The following is a 22,798-nucleotide window of genomic DNA, read 5'->3' on the forward strand; positions in this document are numbered from 1 at the left end:
AGAGCAGCGGGTGATAGTGAGGGGGCAGGGAGGGAAACCGAGTGCTTGGCACAGCACCAAGGTCTGGAGAAGGAGCTCCCTAATCCCTACCTGCCCCCTCACTATCACCCGCTGCTCTACGTGTCTGACGCTGCCCTGGACTTTCCTCCATACTCCGGAGGGGAGGAGAATCCCATTACGTCACCGGCAGGCGCATCACGGAGCAGAGCGACGCACTGGTAGTGCTCCAGGTGGGCGTGTGGGACTCACAGAGTACAGAAAACTCCGTAACGGGACTATTCACCGGATATACCACCTGTCAACACTCGGACGAGCGGAGTGTGCCACAAGCCTCCACGGAGGTTTCTCTACTGGCTGAATACGGATGTGTTCCCGCTGCCTGAACTGCCTCCACTGAAGAGCTGTACAACGTTCCAGTTGATTCACCATGTGGTAACCCCACTAACCAATTGCCTGTTTTATTCTCAATTGATGTACACAGAACCTTTAACTTTTTAGTAAAACAACATAATTTTACTTTACTTCACTATGTGCGTTGTGCGCCTTGTTTTTGTATAATAACACATTTGTGTGCAATATCTTATTCCATAGTACATTTGTAGAGTGGTTTACCTAATGCAGAATAACAGCAGAATATCAATGTATGCACAGAGATAGAATTGGTCAAGTCCTTTACACCATATAAAACATGACTTATCAAACTTGTCACAGACACTGCAGAAAAACTAAAACAATCAAATATTCAATCCATGTATTTTAGATCTTGGCTTTTACACACTTAAAATAGACCGTCTCCTGTATATACGCAGCTACTCGAGAATATGTATCTTTTGTAGAGAAATAGAGCCTCTGGTCTACGTTAAATAATCAAGGATTCCTGGGGAACACATGGCCCAAATTGGAGAGGGGTAATAGGACGATTAAATTGCAAACTAAAGTTGCTGGCTCCAGGAAGCCTTAATGACAGAGGCCTTTCTTGTATAATATTTTAGGCCCCCTTTCTCAGATATCATGATCGTTATTTGCATCCATAGGCAATTTGGGACGTATTTGCAATCCTCGCACTAAACATGATTTACTGTGTAGCAATTGCAATGTTGTCCGTTTGTATTTTACAAAAGTAGTGCATCTTGATAAATTGTAAGATTCTTACACCAATATTTTCTATTAATACTTTGTTTCTCTTTTTGCTAAAGTAATATGTGTAATTAAAGATACATTTGTAGTCACATTTGATAAATGTGCATAGTTATGTACCAATGTATATTGTTGCATTTAGTGTTACAATTTGTATAATTCCAGTGTATATTCAATTGATACATTTCAATAGATTTTAGTATATGTATGGTACCATAATAATTTTTTGAAGAGGTGGTATATTGTCATAATTTCCTTTATAGGTATATGTGTTATTAATATACTGTATGTATTCCAGTAAATAAATAGATTCATAATATTACTGCTTACAAATGTAATCATCCATTTAGTACAATGTATGTATTCATGAGTTCAACTAGATGTATTCCCAACTAAATGACCCACAAGTGAGAGCTCAATGAGGGCCATTTAAAGAAGGATTAGAAACATTCATGAATATGAGTCCTGACAAAGCTGGGAAAGCGAAACACGTAGTGTCAAGGTGGCTGCAGTGTTCTTTCCGAGACACGACCCTGTTCTTCTCTTCACTATTCGTAACTGGAAGTTCTGACACCGGAAGAGATGTAAAGGGTTTTCACGAGAGACACCGGAATGTACAGCGCTGAGATTGATAAGACACTGAACCACCTATACTGTTCTTTTTACTTACATGCGCATATTTAATTGATATATTGTAAGTGTACATCTGATTGTGTCTTACATTTTATAATTTTATAGATAAACATTTTTGTAGTGTCTGCACTCTCTTCTTTTGAGATCCACTGCAATACATCTCTGATAAGATGGAGATATTTTCTGGGAATACATATTCCTTGAGCTGATCTCAAATTCCATCAATTCCTCTATGTGATTTGGATAAGCTTTTTACCATAGTGAAATGTGTGTATAATACTCTGATTCCTTCATATTATTATCACAGTAGGAACATATTGCACTATATTAATGTTTATTTTACATTTTTTAATTTCAGGTGATGAAATTCTCAATAGGGTTTTAGAGCTGCATTTTTATGTATTTATTTTTTACACATTTTAGCACTTCTATTCACGTGTGTTGAAGTTTTGTGTCAGTAATTATTCACTTTAATTACTTAAGTTTTCACTTTAGTATTATATATCTAATATTTAGGAGCGAGCTTTACACTTTTGGTTGTGTATTGAAAGACTACCAGACTAAATCAAGCTGACCTGCATCACTGCACATGTCAATACACTGCAGCCTTAAAAACTATCCAACACCAGAACAAAAATAGAAACCTATTCATATTTCACAGGGAATAAATAAGTGAGAACGTTACTTTAGGACAGATGGTTTAAAAATATTTCTGCTTGCTATGTGTACCTGCCTCTTTAAAAGAACAGATACAACTGTACTAGTTTATCGCTGACATTTTTTGTTAAACTTGCAGTTGAGGTTTGGGCCAATAGTGGCAGAATTCAGAGGCTGAGAAACAAACCATTTTTCAAATGAAGCAGGTAAGCAGACTCTTACATATCATTGTGCTAAGGTTCCATTTGTCTGATACATTTAGGACTCCACCCTCCTCACCTTTCTCTTTTTGTGCTCAATGCTGTGGTTTTGTGTCTGTTTCTTCTCAGGCTCCTCCTTCCTCTTGCAATGAAGTTGCTGGCTGCTCCCTTTCTTGCTTTTCGGCTGACTAATTTTCCCAGATGTCCATGGGACTCTGGAGAGCAGCGACAATTCTATTTTAACAACTAGAGCGCGAGTCCTATGGATGTCCCTCAGCGGCAACAACCGGTTGTCCCCAATGGGTATTAACACTTTTTCCCTGTGGAGGTCCTCACACACAACAACTGCAGGGTGAGTTATATTAGTCCTATGGTTGGCTTTGCTCTGACTTTTGACCTGTGGGCTATGGGGGCATTTTGGATGGGGCTCAGCTAAGTGACTCTTGCCTGACTGAGTGTCTGAACAAGTTTTATTGGCCCCGTGATGGGAGCTCCTGTGCTTCTTCTTTTCAGTGGGCTGTGCAGTGCTCGATTTTGGTTCCTTACTATTGCTTGCTTTTGTCCTCCCTTTCGTTTTCACCGTTGGCTTCTCTTTGGAAGGCTGTTCTCTGGGCCTGTAAGGTGCGGGCTCAGTTTCCAATTTAAGGCCTCCTTCTCTGGGTCTGTATGGTGCGGGCTCAGTTTCCAATTTAAGGCCTCCTTCTCTGGGCCTGTAAGGTGCAGGCTCAGTTTCCACTTTAAGGCCTCCTTCTCTTGGCCTGTAAGGCGCAGGCTCAGTTTCCAATTTAAGGCCTCCTTCTCTGGGCCTGTAAGGCGCAGGCTCAGTTTCCAATTTAAGGCCTCCTTCTCTGGGCCTGTAAGGCGCAGGCTCAGTTTCCACTTTAAGGCCTCCTTCTCTGGGCCTGTAAGGGGCAGGCTCAGTTTCCACTTTAAGGCCTCCTTCTCTGGGCCTGTAAGGCGCAGGTTCAGTTTCCACTTTAAGGCCTCCTTCTCTGGGCCTGTAAGGGGCAGGCTCAGTTTCCACTTTAAGGCCTTCTTCTCTGGGCCTGTAAGGCGTGGGCTCAGTTTCCACTTTAAGGCCTCCTTCTCTGGGCCTGTAAGGCGTGGGCTCAGTTTCCACTTTAAGGCCTGCTTGTCTGCGCCTGTGAGGTGTGGGCTCAGTTTCCACCCGAAGGCCTCCTTCTCTGGGCCTGTAAGGCACAGGTTCAGTTTCCACTTTAAGACCTCCTTTTGGCTCTTCCTGTACCAAAGCCTTCACAGATTTCCTGGGCTGCTTTATGCCTACGGTCTGCCTGGGAGTGACCGTTTCGCTGACCACAGGGGACTTTGAGCAGGCTGCTTTGTTGCGAATTTCTTCCTGAAAAGTCCGTGGAGCCTTTTTGATGTGAGGCTCCTTAGTTTTTGGAGACTCATGAGGAGAGCAGCAGCTACTTCCGTCTTCCTTACTCTCCTGGTGACTTTGTTGCTCATGGTCCACGACGTTATGGTTTTCTGTCGCTGCTGCGGGTTGGCTTGCCTTAGGCAGCCAGTTATCCAACTGCCATTTATTTGCCAAGGGGGGATCAGGCTGCAATACAATAAAAAGAAGTTAGCAGAATATAACATATTTATATATATAAAATGATAGGCTCTGCAAGACCAAGTTTTTGTGTAACCAACCAATACCTTATTCACATGCAAATCTGATAAATTTATCTGTGAGCAAATGTCTTGGTTACAGGTGGTCGCTGAGGAGAGGCTGGAGAGCCACTGTTACGAGAGAGATAGATATATATACATATACATATATACATATATATATATATATATATATTTCCTCGTAAAATATTTTTATAATAAATATATATCTATATATTATAAAAATATTTTTCGAGGTAATAAATAGAAATATATATCCACATATATTTATTATAAAAATATTTTATCTATATCTATATATGGATAAATTTATATTTATTATAAAAATATTTTACGAGGAAATAAATATATATATTTATAAAAAAAAAAATTTTTATAATAAATAATAATGTATAGATGTTTAGCAATATTATAGATAATTAACTCAACATTTAATAGGGGGTAATACAATCTTATACCACAATGTGAAAAGCATTTTGCCATTTACCACGCCACCCTCCCCACAAGTGATTGAAAGTCCAAGAAACTGTAGAAAGAGAAAGCTACAGGACCTCCAGTGAAAGAACAACAACTTCTACATGCATAGTGAGGAAGAAAGTGGCACTCTGGCTGGACCAGCTGATGGATAACGAGCAGGGATGACATTTGAAGTGATGTGTAACAGGACATCATCCAGAACAGCCTGTGATCTTTTAGAAAGAGCTTGACCCGTCAGATGATCTGACTCTCAGTCACTATGATAAACTCATGCTGACCAGCATAAGCGGATACTTAAGGAGATGGAGATCACTGTGTTATGCAGCTCTAAATTAAGAACCGCATGGCGGCAAGAAGCAGAGCCTTGCAAGGATTGCAAAGTATTGAGTAGGGATTATAGGACTGTCACCGTCAACAGGAGAACCCCTTTCTACTTCTTCATGTACAGACGAGACAACAAGTATTCTAAGGCTTGCCTTAAACTAGCCCGGTTACATGCTGGGTGTAACCTTGGTAGTTTAAGGCATTTCTGCATTGACTAATGACCCATCGGATTAACACAGCAGGGGTCCCTGGCAGTCCCATTCAGTTTGAATGGGACTGCCAGGGACCCCCGCTGTTAATCTGATGGGCCATTAGTCAATGCAGAAATGCCTTAAACTTGCCTTAAACACGACCCAGCATGTACCTGGGTCTTTTTGGCGATTGCCACTGGTTTGTGATAGAATAATCGTCGGCACTACAGTAGGAAACGCAGATCCTTTTGCACATACAAAGGGTGTAATAAATATGGTTGATGTATTTGAACTCTCAAAACCAGGTATGATTAACAGGAAAAAATAATAATACAGACTGCTGTACATGGTAATTAAAGGACACCTTATATGTGTAACTTTCTCCACAGGCAAACCTTTCCACTGGCCCTCCTCTTACTTACTTACCCGGCTCCAGTCATGCGCCAAATGACGCCCGCTGCCATTGAGACGCGTCGTCAAGTGATGGCACTTGACCCCGCAGCGTCAGTTGACGCAACATTAAAGGCGAGGGGGGGGCGCAACCAAGGAGAGAAGGTAGGGGGGCACAGCGCGGGGAGTTTGCGCACCGCTGGTATAGGTTACTGTACATCTTGATAGTCCTTGATTAGTTGTTCTGGAGGAGAGTGTACCTGGTACGGCTCCTTTAAGTATCACATCAGTGTGGACAAATATACTGACGTGTACAGAAGATGTTTCTGTGAACTCATGAGACAAACAGTAGTGCCTCTAAACTTGATACTGTATCAGGTATGTTTGTACATGTGTCAAAGTAGCAATTTTAAATGATACTGTGCCACTTGTCTCTAAATATTTCCATTTATCAATTCAGGCACAGTTTTAAATTCTTGTATAGAATATAGCCTAATGACAGCTTAGTGAAGGTTTATAGCTAGCTCCGGTATGTGTCTTAATGGGGACACATATGTATAGCTGGGCATGTATCAGCTAGAAGGGCTTCATTGATGTAAGAGTCCAAATTCAAAAATGAAAACGCGCTGCTTTCCATGTCTGGGCCGGGTCTGTGTATGCAGTGTTATAGGTTGGAATTAACATGCTCAACATAGCTAGGTAGTGCGAGTTAATTTGTGCTAACATGTATGGAGGCGATATCATAACCAGCGTGCGCTATCAGTGATTCTATTATCCGTGTCAATGCCGGGGGTATACGCACAGAGTTGTTTATGAGGTATCTGCGCACTTATAACAGGAAGATATTATTGAGCGGTGTCAGTCGGACATAATTGCTATTCCCAAGTATGCATTGTCATAGCCCTGTTAATGGAATAGATGAGGGCTGGTGGCTAGACTAAAAAAAAATCCATGTTGATATACCGGGAGAAGCAGAGCCCATACTGTATGAGAATATAGCTATAGTAGCACTTAAACCCTATAACTAGCCGGATGAGTACCGGTATACAGAGTGTAGGTGAAGCTAGTCAATAGAAAGGTAAAGAGATACAGTTAATGGCAGCTTTGTCCAGGAACAGGAATGTATTTTTTCTCCGTCTTCAGGCTACCAGCACTCGTCAGCCTAGCTGTTGGGTTTCTTGGCTTCAGCCACCCCCTGCCTTTTTACCAGGTGGTATTGTCCCAGTTAATTTCCCATCAGCCCACACCAGCATGCTTTCTTTTAGTACCAGCAGCCACTGATTTTTATCTATAGGGCTGCTTCCCCCCTCCCCCCCCCTCTCTAGGAGATTGGCTGGCTACCAGGTGTGAGTTGGTGCATGGTACCTGTAGGCTGCAGGAGATCTAAAGGTCTGCAATGTTGTGGAGATAACAAGACAGGCTTTTGGATGTCTCAGGATTCATTCTTCTCTTGGTGCAAGTGCCTCCATCCACTGCATGCTCCAGCTTGGCTGGAGACAGTCCCCGCAGTGGAACCCATCTTTCATACTCTCCCCCCAATAGACTGTAGACTTAGGCAGGAGGTATATAAAACAGGGACTTTATTGTAGCCACTGCAGATGGTAATACAGCAGGTACATTCTTTTGTCTCAGGTCCTAGACCTGGATGGTACATAGGCCCGTTATCAGACATGAAGCTTTGGCGTTTCTCTTCAGCCCCCTTAGGGGCCGAGGGCACGTCTCTATCCAAAGGGGGAGAGACTCAGACTCACTATAATTTAGAACTGCCTCTTCCTTAGTGCAGAAAGGGAGGGCACCAGGTTTGTACCCAGATTGGGAAACATACAGACCCTGTCACACCTCCACTCCTGCCACTCAAGGAAGCTGCATGTGGAGGGGTAAACCAAGATAGGGGGGCCTGACACAGCCTTCATCTATCAGGACTTGCGTGACAGGGAGGGCAGACTGGTAGCCACCAGACATGGCTACATACATATCCCTATATCTTGCATTTAGCTCACTTCCCTCATAGCTCCCCTTCTCCTCCATTACTCTTATGTCCCAGTGTTCCCTCAGTACTTTTTCCCCCTTTTTTATTTGTATGTTGTTGCCCCAAAGAAACACTTCTGCAAGTAATGATGTTCCCTTGCTTGATATATGTGATTGAGTTAACCTGCCTGTCCCTACTCCTCTATCTGGGTGTGCTTGGGCCAGAACAAACTTGGTGAACATTAATAGCCAGCTACAGTAGGTGCCTTCATAGGGACACAGATGAGTAACCGGGCATGCATCAGCTAAAGGGGCTTGGTGATGAAAGAGCCCAAATTCAAACTGAATACGTGCTGCCTTCCGGATCAGTGTATGCAGCATTATGGGTTGAATTCAACTTATTCAGTGTAGCTAGATAGTGCTAGTTGGTTATGTGCTGACACTTAAGGCCTCGGACATGGTGACAACAAGAGCGCTGAGCAGCTCATGCTCTCCTGCTCAAGCAGGAGCTTTTTCGTGTCCCTGCATGAGCGTCAGCGAGCGCGCTTGTGTGCCGGGTGGGAGGCGGGGCTAGCGTGACACGTCACGGCGCCGATGTCACAGACTCCCATTGGCCTTTGGCAGTCACGTGACCAGCCCTGCACTTCCCTTCTAAAGCCGTGCTGATAGGGATGATGTTTCCCCTCAGCACGGCTCAGCACGGTCTTTTTGACCCTGGCCTAAGAGTCTATACAGTACCTGATGTGCGCTATCAGTGATTGGTTCAGAAACCGGAGTCACAAATAAATACCAAATGTCTATGTGAACCACTTACAGCAAAGACTGCATCTATTCTACCACAAACCAGCGGCAATCGCCAAAAAGACCCAGGTACACCCAGGTACATTCTGAATACATGCCTTTAACTTGCCTTAAACTAGACCCAGCATTTCTGCATTGATTAATGGCCCATCAGATTAACAGCGGGGGTCCCTGGCAGTCCCATTCAAACTGAATGGGACTGCCAGGGACCCCTGCTGTGTTAATCCTATGGGTCATTAATCAATGCAGAAAGTCAATGCAGAAAGGCCTGAAACTTGCCTTAAACTAGCCAGGTTACACCCGCACATACCCAGAATGTAAGCGGGCTAGTTTAAGGCAAGCTTTAGAATAGTCGTGGTCTCGTGTGTACAGTTTTTAGTGGTGCAACACTCGCGATCTCCCTCTAGTTTCTACGCCTAGACCGTTAACATGTTATTGCCTCGGCTATAGAGATCAGCTAGGCTAATAGCGGGCAAGATCTGTACACCATTTTTAACATTAATATTGTCCTACACCTCGTCATTATTTTTATTATCTTGTGCTGAATAAAGTTTGCAGATCTACTGCTGCCATTTTATTACTATCATTATCTACAGTTAATTTAGTTTGTTGTGCACCACCAGGGGATTTCTCTCTCTGAGCACACCCTAGTGCTTTTTCTCCTTAGTAGGACTTTGGAAGTGGCCTGCATATCTTATGTGAGAATTCAATGCCAAGGGCCATTCATTTGCAGTCTCCCCGAAACGGAAATCTGTGTTCTCAGATATCAATGGGATCTTGCTCCTTGAAGTCGAATACACTACTATTGTCAACTTCACGACGGCTGCTGATAGGAATTTGTCGGTGACAAGACCTCACCAAATAGCTTGCCAGAAGGAAGCTTCCCCCAGTGGACATCTAATTCCTCCCTCCCCCCCCCCCCCCCCTAAACAGAAATTGGTAGGGGAACGCTCGTGGCTTCAAGATCTACATAATTGCCATGCTGGCACGCACGGTACCTCTGGCGTAGGAGCTCGTGGTGGTTGGTTCCGCTCACTACCGCTCGAGCTGCCCTCACTCTCAGAGTCTGATGAGCTGTCAGAGTCGCTACTTTCTGATACCACACTGCTGGAATGTGCTGAGGCCACACTGTCGGTCTGAGACGGCTGGACACTGAAACACAACAGGATAAAATCAGGAGAGAGGAAAGACTTATTTATTTTTTACATTTGTTGTGGAAGTTCACACTGAAAAGCTCGCTGCAAATACATACAAGATGAATTTTCAACTATTGAGCTACAGTTGTAGTAAGGCTTACTGTTTTTGGAGCTGCGATTGCGGCGCCTCAAACAGAAAGGATTAGCGCTGCAGGGGTCTCTGCTTCTGCATTGGACCCCCCTAGTGTTAATCCATCAGAGCCATCTGTGTGGAAGCCAAACAGTGTGAAGGAGCTGCACCGAGTCCCAGAACAGCTCACAGCTCGGGGTAAGATGCAGTCTCTGTGCAAAGGCGAAGGGCATTTAAAACTGTCCAACCCCCTTAATGACTAGATAACTGAATATGGGTCTCTACATCATGAGCAGGAATACTACATACGTCTATAATATATATTATCTCTAACTGTGCATGCTATGCCTTGTATATAATGTATATAATGTATACCCTGTTCACTTATGTAACTTGTATTTGTACCATGTATTTGTCATCTTAACTCTATGCCCAGGACATACTTGAAAACTAGAGGTAACTCTCAATGTATTACTTCCTGGTAAAATATTTTAAAAATAAATACTATAGGACTATATTCAGTCATTTACGTCATCGAGGTGGTTGAACAGTTTTAAATGCCCGAGCTCTAATGTGAGGATCCTGGTTTAATCCTAGCACCTGCTCCTTGGGATCTGGTGCAACACACTATGACTGATCTTTGCTCGTCGTGCTATTCCAGGACACCTTAATGGCCCATTCAAAGTCTGGAATGTGTTTTATAGAATAGCCCTGCTTAGTAAATATTGTCCTATTCTCATGCATTACATTTAATCATGGTCCCTCTGTGCCTGCAGAATATAATTCACACCTAATCAGAATAAACGTAGAGATGGATCCAGCACTGCCATAATAAAAACGACAGGCGTTTATACACTTGTGGATATCTTGCCAAGTTGCTTTTTCTGAACCATTTGATAAAAGTCTATTTTATTTGCATACCAATTGATCGGTCAACTTGACTATGGTAGTGCCATGTCCACCTCCCCATATTTATTAGGACTCTCAATTTGCGGATCATAGGGGTGGCAGGTGGCTTCACGCACACACGTTTTTCAATGTTGCATTACCAATTTATTTTCCCCGTTATGGTGGTGCTGCCGAGTATCTTTCCCTGTCTAACACAACGTACTTCTATGTAGCACCACGCAAGATCTTTGTTTACCTTGTGTAACAAATAATACTTTATTCTAAAAAGATAAATGCAGATGGAGGTCCAATCATCAGGATGCCACTTAAATGCAGAAGCTGAGAAAAGAACAAGAAAAAGATCCGGTTTCTCTGCCAGAAACTTTTTTTCACCTTTCAAACCTGAGAACCTAGTATGAACATCTGCTATTATGAAATGTGCCTTATTAAAGCGGTTACCCCTGGCAATGCTGTCATGGCTGGGGCATGAGTCACTGTCTGGAAACTAGATACATGACATGCTGTACCGGAGTGCTGTGCAGCCAGCAATCAGGGCGGAAAGGTTTTGCTAAAGCCATGGGTACATGAATAGAAACCAGGTAGATCAATGTGATATCTAGATCTTGCCTGTACCGGAAAAAAAAGAAACAAGTACGCCTTGGTCTACGAACTTGGCCACATTAGCCGTTTCATATTTTTAGACTGATGAGAGAGACATATTGGATTAGATTTACCAAGCAGTGCTATTTTAAAAGACGCACAAAATTACACTTAATGGCCCATTGTGTTGAATAGGTTGCAACGGGTCATATGGAATAGCACCACTTACTAAACATGGCTCGTAAGACCCCACACTACATGCGTATTATCTGTGCAGAAGTCAGAAATAGCACTGTATGTGAGACCAAGCACGTTCAGAGCAATATTTAGAAAGCCCACACCGAAGCGTATCCCTTGCAATGCCATTTCCAAATGTGTGTATCCAATCGGGTTGCATATCCTGCACAAACTCCTAACGTTACTCTGCAACACAAAACGATAGTGGCTGAAGATTTGACATCCCCGTGACACCGAAAGTGTAATTCAGCACTGCTGTAATTGTTGTGGTACATACGGGATCTCCCGTGATAAAGCGGTCATCCACTTAAACTGCAGTAATGTGAATGACGGTGCATTCATAAAGTGATATGACAATATCAGCAATTGCAACAAAGCTTCCAAACTGTTTTAATACAGTCTACAAAATCTGACCGCCAGAAACATGTGCGATAAAGTGAAAAAAAAGATAAAATGGTACATTATCTTGTATCTAAACTGCATCCAACGGATTAAAATCATGTATAGAACCAGTTATTATGCTAGCAAGAATCAGGGACTCCCAAACTATTTTGACGCAGCCATCCCCTGAAAAACTATGTAAGTTTAACTCTTCAGTTAGTATCTTGTCACTCAAGCATGTCCTACTCTTTCTTTTGTTTAGTGTTAAAAATCATGATTTTCTTCATCTCCAGCATATTCTGAAAAATCGCCTCTCTCATCTTATTTCATCAAATTGGAGTATGCTGGCTCGCCATACGGAATTGCCGCGCACTAAATTAAACCGGACTAAAATGCAGGTCTCGGAAAAGAACCGTGGCAAAACCCCCAGCCCTCGTGTCCATAGGTTATTCATACATACACTGATTCACACTGATCTATATAGCTGGCACATGTGACATTTAGAACAGCTCTCAGGTTTGGTTTGGAAGCATAAGCAGTACCTTGGTGGAGCAGAAGAGGAAGGTGGCTTTTCACAGACCTGCATTAAAAGGAAACGTTTTGTTAAACAGGGTAATAGTGACATAAGCACCAAACAGATTTAACCCATTATCTACTGTCACAGGGGCATGCAGTGCGATGCAGGAGACTATGGCAAGCACGTTCAGAAACTGGTTCAAGAGTTATCGCTTGAAGATTTGTCATTCTATGTGTTTACTACATTACGTCCGCATTCGGTGATACCTTTTTTTATTTGGACTAACAATTGATATTATAAGAAGAGCAGTTAGTCCAAATAAAAAAAGGCATCACCTAATACTGAAGTACTCATTTACTCAGCGCTGTCGCAGCTGGACTAACACGGCTACTTCTACTTCATGTATTACATTAACCAGTAAACAGATGCCGCATACCTCTTCCTCATCGCTGTTATCGCTGTCACTGAGTTGGAGGTCATTTTCCAGCATGCTGAGAAATAAAGACAGGAAAATGAGGCTTGGGAAGGAATACAAACATTAAGCAGCGCTTGGACCAACTTGAAAAGAGACCTAACACAAGGAGACTAGGGCATTAGGTCACAATGTCCTGAAATGATATAATCTTATCTGCTTGAAACCATGCAGCCAGTCCTGGGGTGAAAATCTGACAGCAGCAGGCAGGGGGGGGGGGGGGGGGAGAGGGAGAAAGGTACACAAAATACTATATTATCACTATTACACTAGGATAAGGTGACATAGCGAGTGCAAAATACCTACATTTACAGAAGAGCTGAGCATTCATTCTAAAACCTTCTGCTGCTAGAAGGATGTTGGACTTCAATGCAAAAGTGATTCACTCTAATGAGATCTAACCCCAGTGGCAAAACACCAACAGTATAATGCATTGCTTTTTTTCTCCATCATCAAGTACAGCCCTTTCCAGTTAAAAGCAGTCCTTGCTCACATACTTGTTTCTTTTCCAAAAGCTTTCTAACTTTTTAGGAGTGTATACTAAAATTATTCTTACACCATCACATCAATGTATTGTCTACTAGAAGTACTATTTTGTAAATAATGAAAAAGCATAATTACTAAACGGTGTACTAAAATCAGACAAATAAAGTAACTATGAAAGGGCATGAAAAGAATAAGAATTAACAATCTGCTCTGTTTCTTTAAAAATATATATTAAAAACCCTCTACTTTGAAACCATTAGAACATTAGTAATCCTTTGGTGTCGCACATTTTGATATACAGTATAGTAGCGGTATCATCCATCCATATGTTCAGACAATGTCTCAGTCAGCTGGCAATACACAACTTCTCGTGAAGAGTAAGCCAGCAATACACAACTGCAACTCTTCAACCCTCAAGCCAGTGAGTGACACCTTAAATTAGCCTGTGAGTGGAGATGCGAGTGGATTACCAATTTGTATAGTAAAAGCCATCAGGTTCTGTTATTAGATCACCCTTAACGAAAGGCATACCGAAAATCCTACCAGTTGTTGCCATGTGGTCTGTGATCCTGGTAAGTCAAAACATGCCCTTTGCAAAGGACAAATTACATACAGTAAGGAGGCAACTGAGTGTTTCTGAGCAATGCATCTGGCCTTCTTAATGGTTTATTTAATTTTTTATTTTTTTTGTAGCATTTCAATAAATTTGAAGGCATTGTGAAAGTGTGCGTTGAAAGATTGGCGGACGTTTTAAGGAGGATGCCACAAGACTGCAATACTGCGCTGTCAGGGTGGTGATAAAATCAGTGGTTTGAGGTGCAAGCCAAACTAGTAGCAGCAACAAAATTGGTTATTGACACCAGTGTTGTAATGCGGTTAAATACTGCACGCCTAAAAACGCCTGTTTGAATTACAAGATGCAGAGTGAACGGATCAAGACAGCTCTGCTCCTGGCCACATAAACAGCAGCATGTCAGACACTTAAAGAGATTAACTCAAAATCACAGAGGGAGGAAGAAAGCCACACACATCCAATGCTCACAGCAGCCCCCAACACACGAATGAGCAAAGTGCAAGCTCACAAACCTTACTCGGTACCGGAGCAAAGCTGCTGCCAAAATCATCTGTGAGATATATATATATATATATATATATATATATATATATATATATATATATATATATATATATATATATATATATCTTGTAATGAAAACAAATCCTAATATAAGATTTGACTACTCCAACAATTACAGTGCACAATGAAACCTACTGTGTGGCGAAGGTGTGGAGCTTGGGGATTATGTCAGGATAGCTACAAACTCCTCAGGGCATCGCCACTTTCCTGAGGCTAATTATAGGACTCGCATTCTGTCGTGTGTGCGTGTGTCAAAAAAAATGATATATACAGTATCTACATTTATATCACTTATGATGTGCACCTAATGTTCAATTTTTATTATTTTTTACACTGATTGATACACTGATTACATATTTTCACTTATTAAAATTGGACAAGCACCAACAACATATGTGTCAGTATATATGTATGTAAGTGTGTGTATGTGGAAGAAGTCCGTTGGTGACGAAACGCGTAGAGTGGACAACACAGACTATTTCTCCTCCTCGTGGACGATATGATTCCCTTGTGAACATACCTCTGCTATGCATCATGAGAATCTCTGGCATCACTCTCTGATATTGCACATTTACTGGAACATCACTAAGCTGAGTATTATCATCTTTTTTGCACTGGTTTTCAACAGTTACCTGTAGGACCTTTATGGTCTAATCATAATATGCTCTCAACATGTTTGTATCAGGTCTCATTTCAGTACCAATTTATTATGTTGATGTAAGAGTTATATGAAACCCTTCAAGTAATCTAACCATGTTTCATACAGTGTTGTGCTTAATATATGCAATGCCAGTATATCCGTTTTTTACAGTTAATGGCGCACGCAGTGGCATTTTTCATATGTGATACATGTGGTTACTATTCAGGTTCATTGCTATGTGCAATATGTTTAGATGACCGGCCGGTGTTGAGCTTATTGGGTACTTTGTCTTCAAAGAGCTCTTAGCTACATTGTGCCTGATGTTTATTGTTAACCACTTAGTATCTGTATATTTTGTCCGTATTTAATTCAGGAGGAGTAGTAGTCGTCTGTATGCTGGTTTCATGATTTTTAAAAAAAAGTGTATGTGTCCTAATTAAATATTTATTTTGATAATTTCCATTTCATGTTTGCTTTATTCTTAGTTATATCTAAGTGCTTGTTTGTGGGTTCTTTTCCTTTTGTGCAATATATATATATATAGAATGTAATTAGAATGTAAGCTCCTCAGGGCAGGGACTCCTCTTCCGAAATGTTACTTTTATGTCTAAAGCACTTATTCCCATGATCTGTTATTTATATTATCTGTTATTTATTTGATTACCACATGTATTACTACTGTGAAGCGCTATGTACACTAATGGCGCTATATAAATAAAGACATACAATACAATACAATATATATATATATATATATATATATATATATATATCACATCACCACTTTTTTCATATAGACAGTGGTGGTAAGTAAAACTTGCTCAGCAGAGACTGCCATTCAGTAATACACCTCAGTGAATATCTCCGTATAAATGCAGTCCCTAAACTCTCTGCACAGGCTGTTCTTTGGCGAGACAATGGAGACCTCAGCAGTAGTGCCTGAACATCTGAAAGGCATTCTCTTAACGTAATATTGAGACGGAGAACAGAGAATCCGGCTTAACAGCAAGGGTTGCCAGGTATCCGGTTTTGAACCGGACTGACCGGTATTTTGCTACTGCGTCCGGTAAAAAATGAGAGGCAATACCAGACATGTATGTGTCCGGTATTACCTCTCTGAACGTGCGGTGGGCAGTGCGAGCAGGACCGCCGACAGGGGGGAGAACCTGGACATGTGTCCCGGGCCCGCGGCTGGACAATGCAGTTGCAGCCGGGCCCCAGCTCTCCCCAGCTGCGGGCCTCCCTCACTCTGTCCCACGCCGAGCTTCTGACGCTGGCGCGCGCTAGAAATAAGCTGGGCTCAGCTTCTGGCGCGCACCGGCATGAGAGGGAGGCCCGGCATACGCCAGCACCAGAAGCTCAGTGTGGGACAGAATGAGGGTAGCCCCGCAGCTTGGGAGAGCCGGGGCTCAGTGGCAACTACAGGACCGGCAGCCGGGCCACCTGCAGCCACGGGGCCTGGCCTGAGACCATCCCCAAGGTAAGTCTGTATTTTTATATGTATTCGTTGGTGTGTGTATTTATATATGTATTGGGAGGGGGGGTTATTTTTATATGTATGGGTGGGGGTATTTTTTATATGTATTGGAATGGGGGTGTATTTTTATATGTATGACGGGTGTATTTTTATTTGTATTGGGGGGTGTATTTTTATTTGTATTGGGGGGTGTATTTTTATTTGTATTGGGGGGTGTATTTTTATTTGTATTGGGGGGTGTATTTTTATTTGTATTGGGGGGTGTGTTTTTATTTGTATTGGGGGGTGTATTTTTATTTGTATTGGGGGGTGTATTTTGCACCGATCTGCACAATTTCATGTACTATTTTGTAAAAAATGATGGGAGGGTGCTCAATCCCCAAACCCCTCCCCAGAACTTATTTATTTATTTATTTTTACAAAATAGAATATGAAATAGTGCAAATTGGTGCATACCTGGGAGTGAAATTTAGCAACAATGATATAACGGTCAGATCATTTATAAATAACACACCTCCCCACCGACTTTGAGCGTGTCGCATGTTTTACCATTGTGTCCAGTATTTTTGGAGAAGCCACCTGGCAACCCTATAAACAACAGCTATTTTCAAGTATAGATAGAGCAAATCTACAAATACCACATATAATGTGCGGAGGTGTATTCCAGTATAAAATTCAAACTGCCAGTAATACGTACGTAAAGATTTTCCCTCATTATTTAATCGGGCCTTTTCCCTCCTGCCGCAAACTAAAAGCAGGCAATTGGGGATAAAATGAAAAAGCCTGTAGGATGAAATATAGGTAGAACTTGAATACTGAAGTTAGTTTTGCAATGCACATTGGGATCTACTGCACAACTAATTTCAAGGTACGTCCTGTTAAGGAACAGGCAGACAAAGTGATTAGGCTCAGATCACACAGTGTAAATGTTCTAAGCAGGAACTGGACCGACAACTTTGTCTACTGCAGACTATAACCCTCCCCCACCTATAGGCAGGACTGAAGCAACTGTGCTGCACTGAGCACATTTCTGCCGCATAGTTTCTGATTCGTGAGAGTCTTTTGGCCAATGGCAGTATTTACACTGCTATTTATAATCAGTCTATAGATTCCAACATTTAACAAGTCCAACAAAATGCCATTCTTATGATAGCAGCATGAAATAGTGGTGAACGTTTTATTCCATACTTGATCTTTGTTAAGAATATTTGTTTTGTATATTTATAGCTGGAAACGGCACACATTTGTTCCATTGAGCTGCATAAGGCCAAGGTTAGACAATTCAACAGCTTTCCAATGGAGTAATGGGGTTTTCTTGGTATTATTTCTGTGAAAAGATAATCTAGCTCAGGGGAGCACAATCTATTTTTCCCTGCGCCTCCTTGCCGGCTGTTCCCCTCTCTCTGTCCCCCTCTTACCTCGGCAACGCGACATCACATGACCTCGTAACGTCATTTGACGGCGCGTTGCCATGGCGACGCGTCTCCAGAAGTCGCATGAGCCACGGTAAGTGCAGTTTACAGAGGCCTTCCCCACTTCCCCCGGCACTTAATTTAAGTGCCTTCGGAAACTGGGCAGGGCTTCTGTAAACCCAGCGCCTCCACGCATACAATCTCGCGCCCCCCAGTTTCGCTGATCTAACTGATCTAGACAACCCGCGGTAAAACTCATTGATATTTTAGTTTAAGTATATAAATAAGGCAGTTACAGCTTCCTTTATTTTAATTGTACACATGCTCTATTCATTATATTGAAATAGGTTAACAATTTTTTAGCCAATGAACACAGATTAAGACATTCCTTCCAGATGCCCAAATATGAACATTCAACAACAAAAAGTTTTCCAAGAATTTCAATGATATTTTACTTAAAATAACAGAACTTCAGATGATTAAAAATTCATTTGGAGCTTTCTTTAAAATCAAATTAGGAACACAGCTCAAATACAGAGTTAAAAGCGTTTGCCCCCACGAAGAGCATCGAGGCCTGCAGTCCGACTACTATTACAAATGCTATCCTGTGTGTATGTATGTGTGTATATGTATACACGCATACACACATACACACACGCACGCACGCACACACGCACGCACGCACACACACACACACACACACACACACACAAATAATGAGGTTATTGGATTAATATGGGTCCCAGAAAAAAAGGTCACAATATACAAAATGACTAGTGAGCGGTTGCTGACTCAAGTTACTGCAACCTTTCCATGGCTTTTCAACAATTATCTCAGCAGGATCTACAGGATGTCGTGGTTACATCTTGTGTTGTCATTTCAGATAAATCACAAACCAGAAAGGGCAAGTCTTGGGATTCCCCCCCACTTCCCCCTTTTCCTCTCTTACAAACACAAATGTAAGGCTCTATTGGGGAGACCAAGCGCTGATGTGCAAGGTATCGTACCCAACCCACCAATAGCGGACAATCAGGTCAATGGCAGAAAAGGCAGGGTTGAGGTGCTATACCACACATTGGTGCTTTTTGAATCCCAGCCTACGACTCCTTCAAATGTCTATTCTTATTAAAACAAACATAAAATGATATACTTATATTAAATTCAACATGCAGATTAATATCTACTTCAATAAAGCATATTAAAATGGTTGTTTCATGCCACTATGACCACTCCATTCAGTGACAATAAAATGCACTTTGAAACATTTAAACCCCAAAAAGAGTAAAAGAGGAGTTGTTATATTAGATTGGCCTACATAAAACTGTGTACTTAGTCAGTTGGAAAAAATACTGCTTTGACGCAGTATGACCAATGAACATGGCATATTAGAAAAGCAACACAGTACACATGCTTCAACCAATCATAACAACTGCCATTGCAAAATTAGAGTCATACTTCAAACTCATTACTACTAGAGATGTCTGAAACTTTCTCACTCAAACGCAGCCAAGAGGGTACATTTCCATCCCATACAGCCAACGTGTAACAAAAAATCAAGTGCCACTATCCTTTACATAGCTCATAAAACAAACTCTACGCTATGCAACACCCCCTAAAATCCCCACGCTCCAACCTTAATGTGATCAGCTGTCGGGCTGGACAATACTCCAACCTGAGTTATACCCTATCCCATAATGAGCAGCCACTTTACCTTGGCATTGGGCTTCTCTGTCGCTTGTTGTAATGTATACATTTGCCACGCTCAGTAGCTCTCCTTTTTGACAGATATACATATATATTTTGTGGGGCTCAAGGGTTCCTAAAATGAGCTTGCAGGGTTTTGTGTGTTATTAACTTATTTTCAGCTGTCACAGCTGTTGGAGGTTAGTGGCTCCTCCTTCCCAGGGTTTAAGCTCACCGTCCCCACTTCCCAAGTCAGCAGGTCTTTTTCATTGTACTGGATATAGATCCAATGTTGGTCTTTCTCCCTCCTAATAGAGGTACATGAGAATTTAAATTCTATATAGGCAGTGTTCGACAAACCTATACATTTGCTCGCCCCGGGCGAGTGGATTTAACCCCCGGGCGAGTAAATATTGGCCCAAGCAGCACACGTTTGGTACTAGGTGGTGAGTAGATTTTTTTGTGTGGCGAGTAGATTTTTTGGTGATTTGTCAACCACTGTATATAGGTATATCAGTATTTTATCTGGCAGTGTTAGGACCTGCAAACAAGTCTGCCTTGACGTGGCTTGCAGGCTTACGATGCTTTGGCCAAAGGGTTAAAGTAAATGACCCCTTTTCAAGAGAATATATAAGTATTTTACTGTGTATTTTTGTCATATTGGATGTAGCATTGGGCTTCTCTGTGACTTTACCTTTTTGTTTCAACATTGTCCCTCATTCCCTCTAGACTGTAAGCTCTCACAAGCAGGACCCTCATTACCTTCTGTATCTGTGTGCATATTTGTCGTTATTTGTATGCAACTCTGTTAATGTAATAATCAAATCTCTGTACCCCCATTGTACCGCGCTGTGGAATATGCTGGCACTTTACAAATTAATGATAAGAAGAAGAATTGTATTATCTGGACAAACACTTTGCACTATTTAATGAGAACTCAATATAAGAAATATAGAAGTCTAAAAACCCCACAGTCTGCAGTGTGACTAAAATGTTCATTTACTGCCATTCCTTGAACTGATAACATGTGTCCCCACTGCCCGCTGACCACCAGCAAAGTCCCTCTACACACTATGGCTTTCTCAATAGGTGAAGAGAGTATCTACAGGGGCATTTGGATGGACAGTGGTAATAGCAATAATACCCAAATACTGGGGTTTTTTTACATTTATTTAGAAGTGTATACCGCATAATACTAAAAAGTACAGTACTTTAAAATTGAAGCATTAATTCAGTTGGAGGCTGTTGTACTGTACAAAGAAAAATTAAACAATAACAATATCTATTGCATGCGCAATAATAGTGGAAAAAGGATGCATGCGTAACCAATAATACTAGTTACCGTTTTATTCCAATAAACAAACATGTAGCTTGCATTATAGCCATGCGGTTTCACCAATGGGCTGGAAATACCAAGAAGAAAGCGGATCTACTTACGATGTTCCCTGCTGTGGACTTGGCAAGAGCTTTGAAGATTTGTCATACTGCTCTGTAAGTGAAACACAATGCAGAGATATTTTTCTTTGTATACAGAAAATATCACAATGGGAAAGGCTCTGAAACACTGCTGAGATGTGTTCCATACTTTACATATGGAACGTGTATGTACTCTGCAAGTATCCTCTACATTTCTGCTCAGCATTACTGTACACGTCTGAAGGATTGATATGGCTTAACCACTTTGCTGCTAACAGGGTAAATGCGTTGTTGGACCTCTTGAAGTCAAAGGGCTGAAGGGTCTAACAAACAACTCAACCTACAGGTGAAATCCCACTTTAAAGAAAACATACTGAAGAAGCAATGCCGTGTAAAGGTGCTCAGCCATGTACAACGCAAGTGCCATTTGTAAGCATGTAAGCAGAGTACATTATGCACAAATGGTCTTTCAGTGGAAAGTGAGGGCTTTACTATATGTCCCAGTGGGGAAAAAAAATAAAAAATACTGAAGCAGCTGCAAAGACCGAGGCGGAATTATAAAGTCGTTCTTAGAACTTACATTGTAGGACATTTTTAAAAGGCACACATACACACGCTATAAAACAAAAATGACCTACAGTAGGCATTCCCATGTGCTAAAGCTGAAAAACGAATTGCATATCTATAATTTCCCAGTTGTAGTTGGTATGAGCACCCCACAGCCATCTAATTTTTCTGATTAGGATTGTATGTGTGGGCGCGCGCATGTATGTGAGATCAGATGCATTATAAGGAGCCCCAACCCTCTCTAATACCGTGTCTGAGATCAGATGCATTGTAAGGAACCCCAACCCTCTCAATGGTAACTCAATGTATTACTTCCGGCTATAACATTTGTATAAAGAAATAAAGTATCCAGTCCCACCCCCAGGGTTTCTTATATCTAAGTTCATCACTCACTCTGGTTGACTTTGACAGATGGTACGTGCTGACTATCCTGAGGTGAGAGAGCAGAAAGGAAAAGGAAGGCTTGTATTAGTTCCATGGATTAACACTACAAAAACATACCACAGTACGCAGCAATTCTACAGTGACTAATAGTGCAATAGCAATAAATACTGAGAATGGTAGAAATCACTGTGGTCCTTATACAAGATGCTGGGAAGATACATTTCACTTGCTGCGGAAGATTTATGTTCTATTCATGTCAATGGGGCTCATATTTTCCCCCACAAGGGGAAAATGAATTCACTGCATATTGAACACAGACGCGAGTTTATTATTAAGGTGAATTTTCAAGTGAGCACCCACAGGATAAAAATCCAAAAGGATAATTTTAAGAAGTCACAGTTAAGGAGGTTTGAAACAAACAAAAAAAGGATCCTTAAATCTAGTAGGTAATTTAGAAAACAAACAGCAGTGGAATAATAATAATAATAATAATAATAATAATAATAATAATAAAAGATAATGCTATAAAAGAAAACAACCTTTGTGGGAAAAGGAAATTTGGAAGGTTCAGCAGTGCTGGGTGTATGAATAGCTGTTAATGGCGGAGGCCATGAATGGGTCATTTCCTAAAAAAACAAACAAAACACAAGTTAGAATGTTAGACATGAATGCACAAATCACACAAGCATTATAGCAACCGGAAGCATTATAGACCTAGTTCCCATTACATATTTATATCATAGTTTATGTGTCAAAAGACGTTCAATTCAGGTCACCAAACAACAAGGTTACAAAATCAAAACGATGGGGGGGAAAAT

At 41.5% G+C, this 22,798-nt stretch overlaps 1 protein-coding gene across 5 annotated transcripts in view; it reads right to left on the reverse strand.

Moving 5' to 3' along the window:
• AFF1 (ALF transcription elongation factor 1) overlaps positions 1-22,798 on the reverse strand; it is a 165,675-nt gene that overhangs the window by 28,286 nt on the left and 114,591 nt on the right. For all 5 annotated transcript variants that reach the window (XM_075606048.1, XM_075606057.1, XM_075606083.1 and 2 more), the window contains exons 5-11: positions 22,520-22,606; positions 21,990-22,026; positions 21,051-21,102; positions 12,742-12,796; positions 12,331-12,368; positions 9,415-9,568; positions 2,707-4,194 (exon numbers count right to left, since the gene is read on the reverse strand). In XM_075606048.1, coding sequence (XP_075462163.1) covers positions 2,707-4,194; positions 9,415-9,568; positions 12,331-12,368; positions 12,742-12,796; positions 21,051-21,102; positions 21,990-22,026; positions 22,520-22,606 — 1,911 coding nt within the window. The remainder of the gene's footprint in view (positions 1-2,706; positions 4,195-9,414; positions 9,569-12,330; positions 12,369-12,741; positions 12,797-21,050; positions 21,103-21,989; positions 22,027-22,519; positions 22,607-22,798) is intronic.

Source organism: Ascaphus truei, chromosome 1 (genome assembly GCF_040206685.1).
Source record: "Ascaphus truei isolate aAscTru1 chromosome 1, aAscTru1.hap1, whole genome shotgun sequence".
Lineage (NCBI taxonomy): Eukaryota > Metazoa > Chordata > Amphibia > Anura > Ascaphidae > Ascaphus > Ascaphus truei.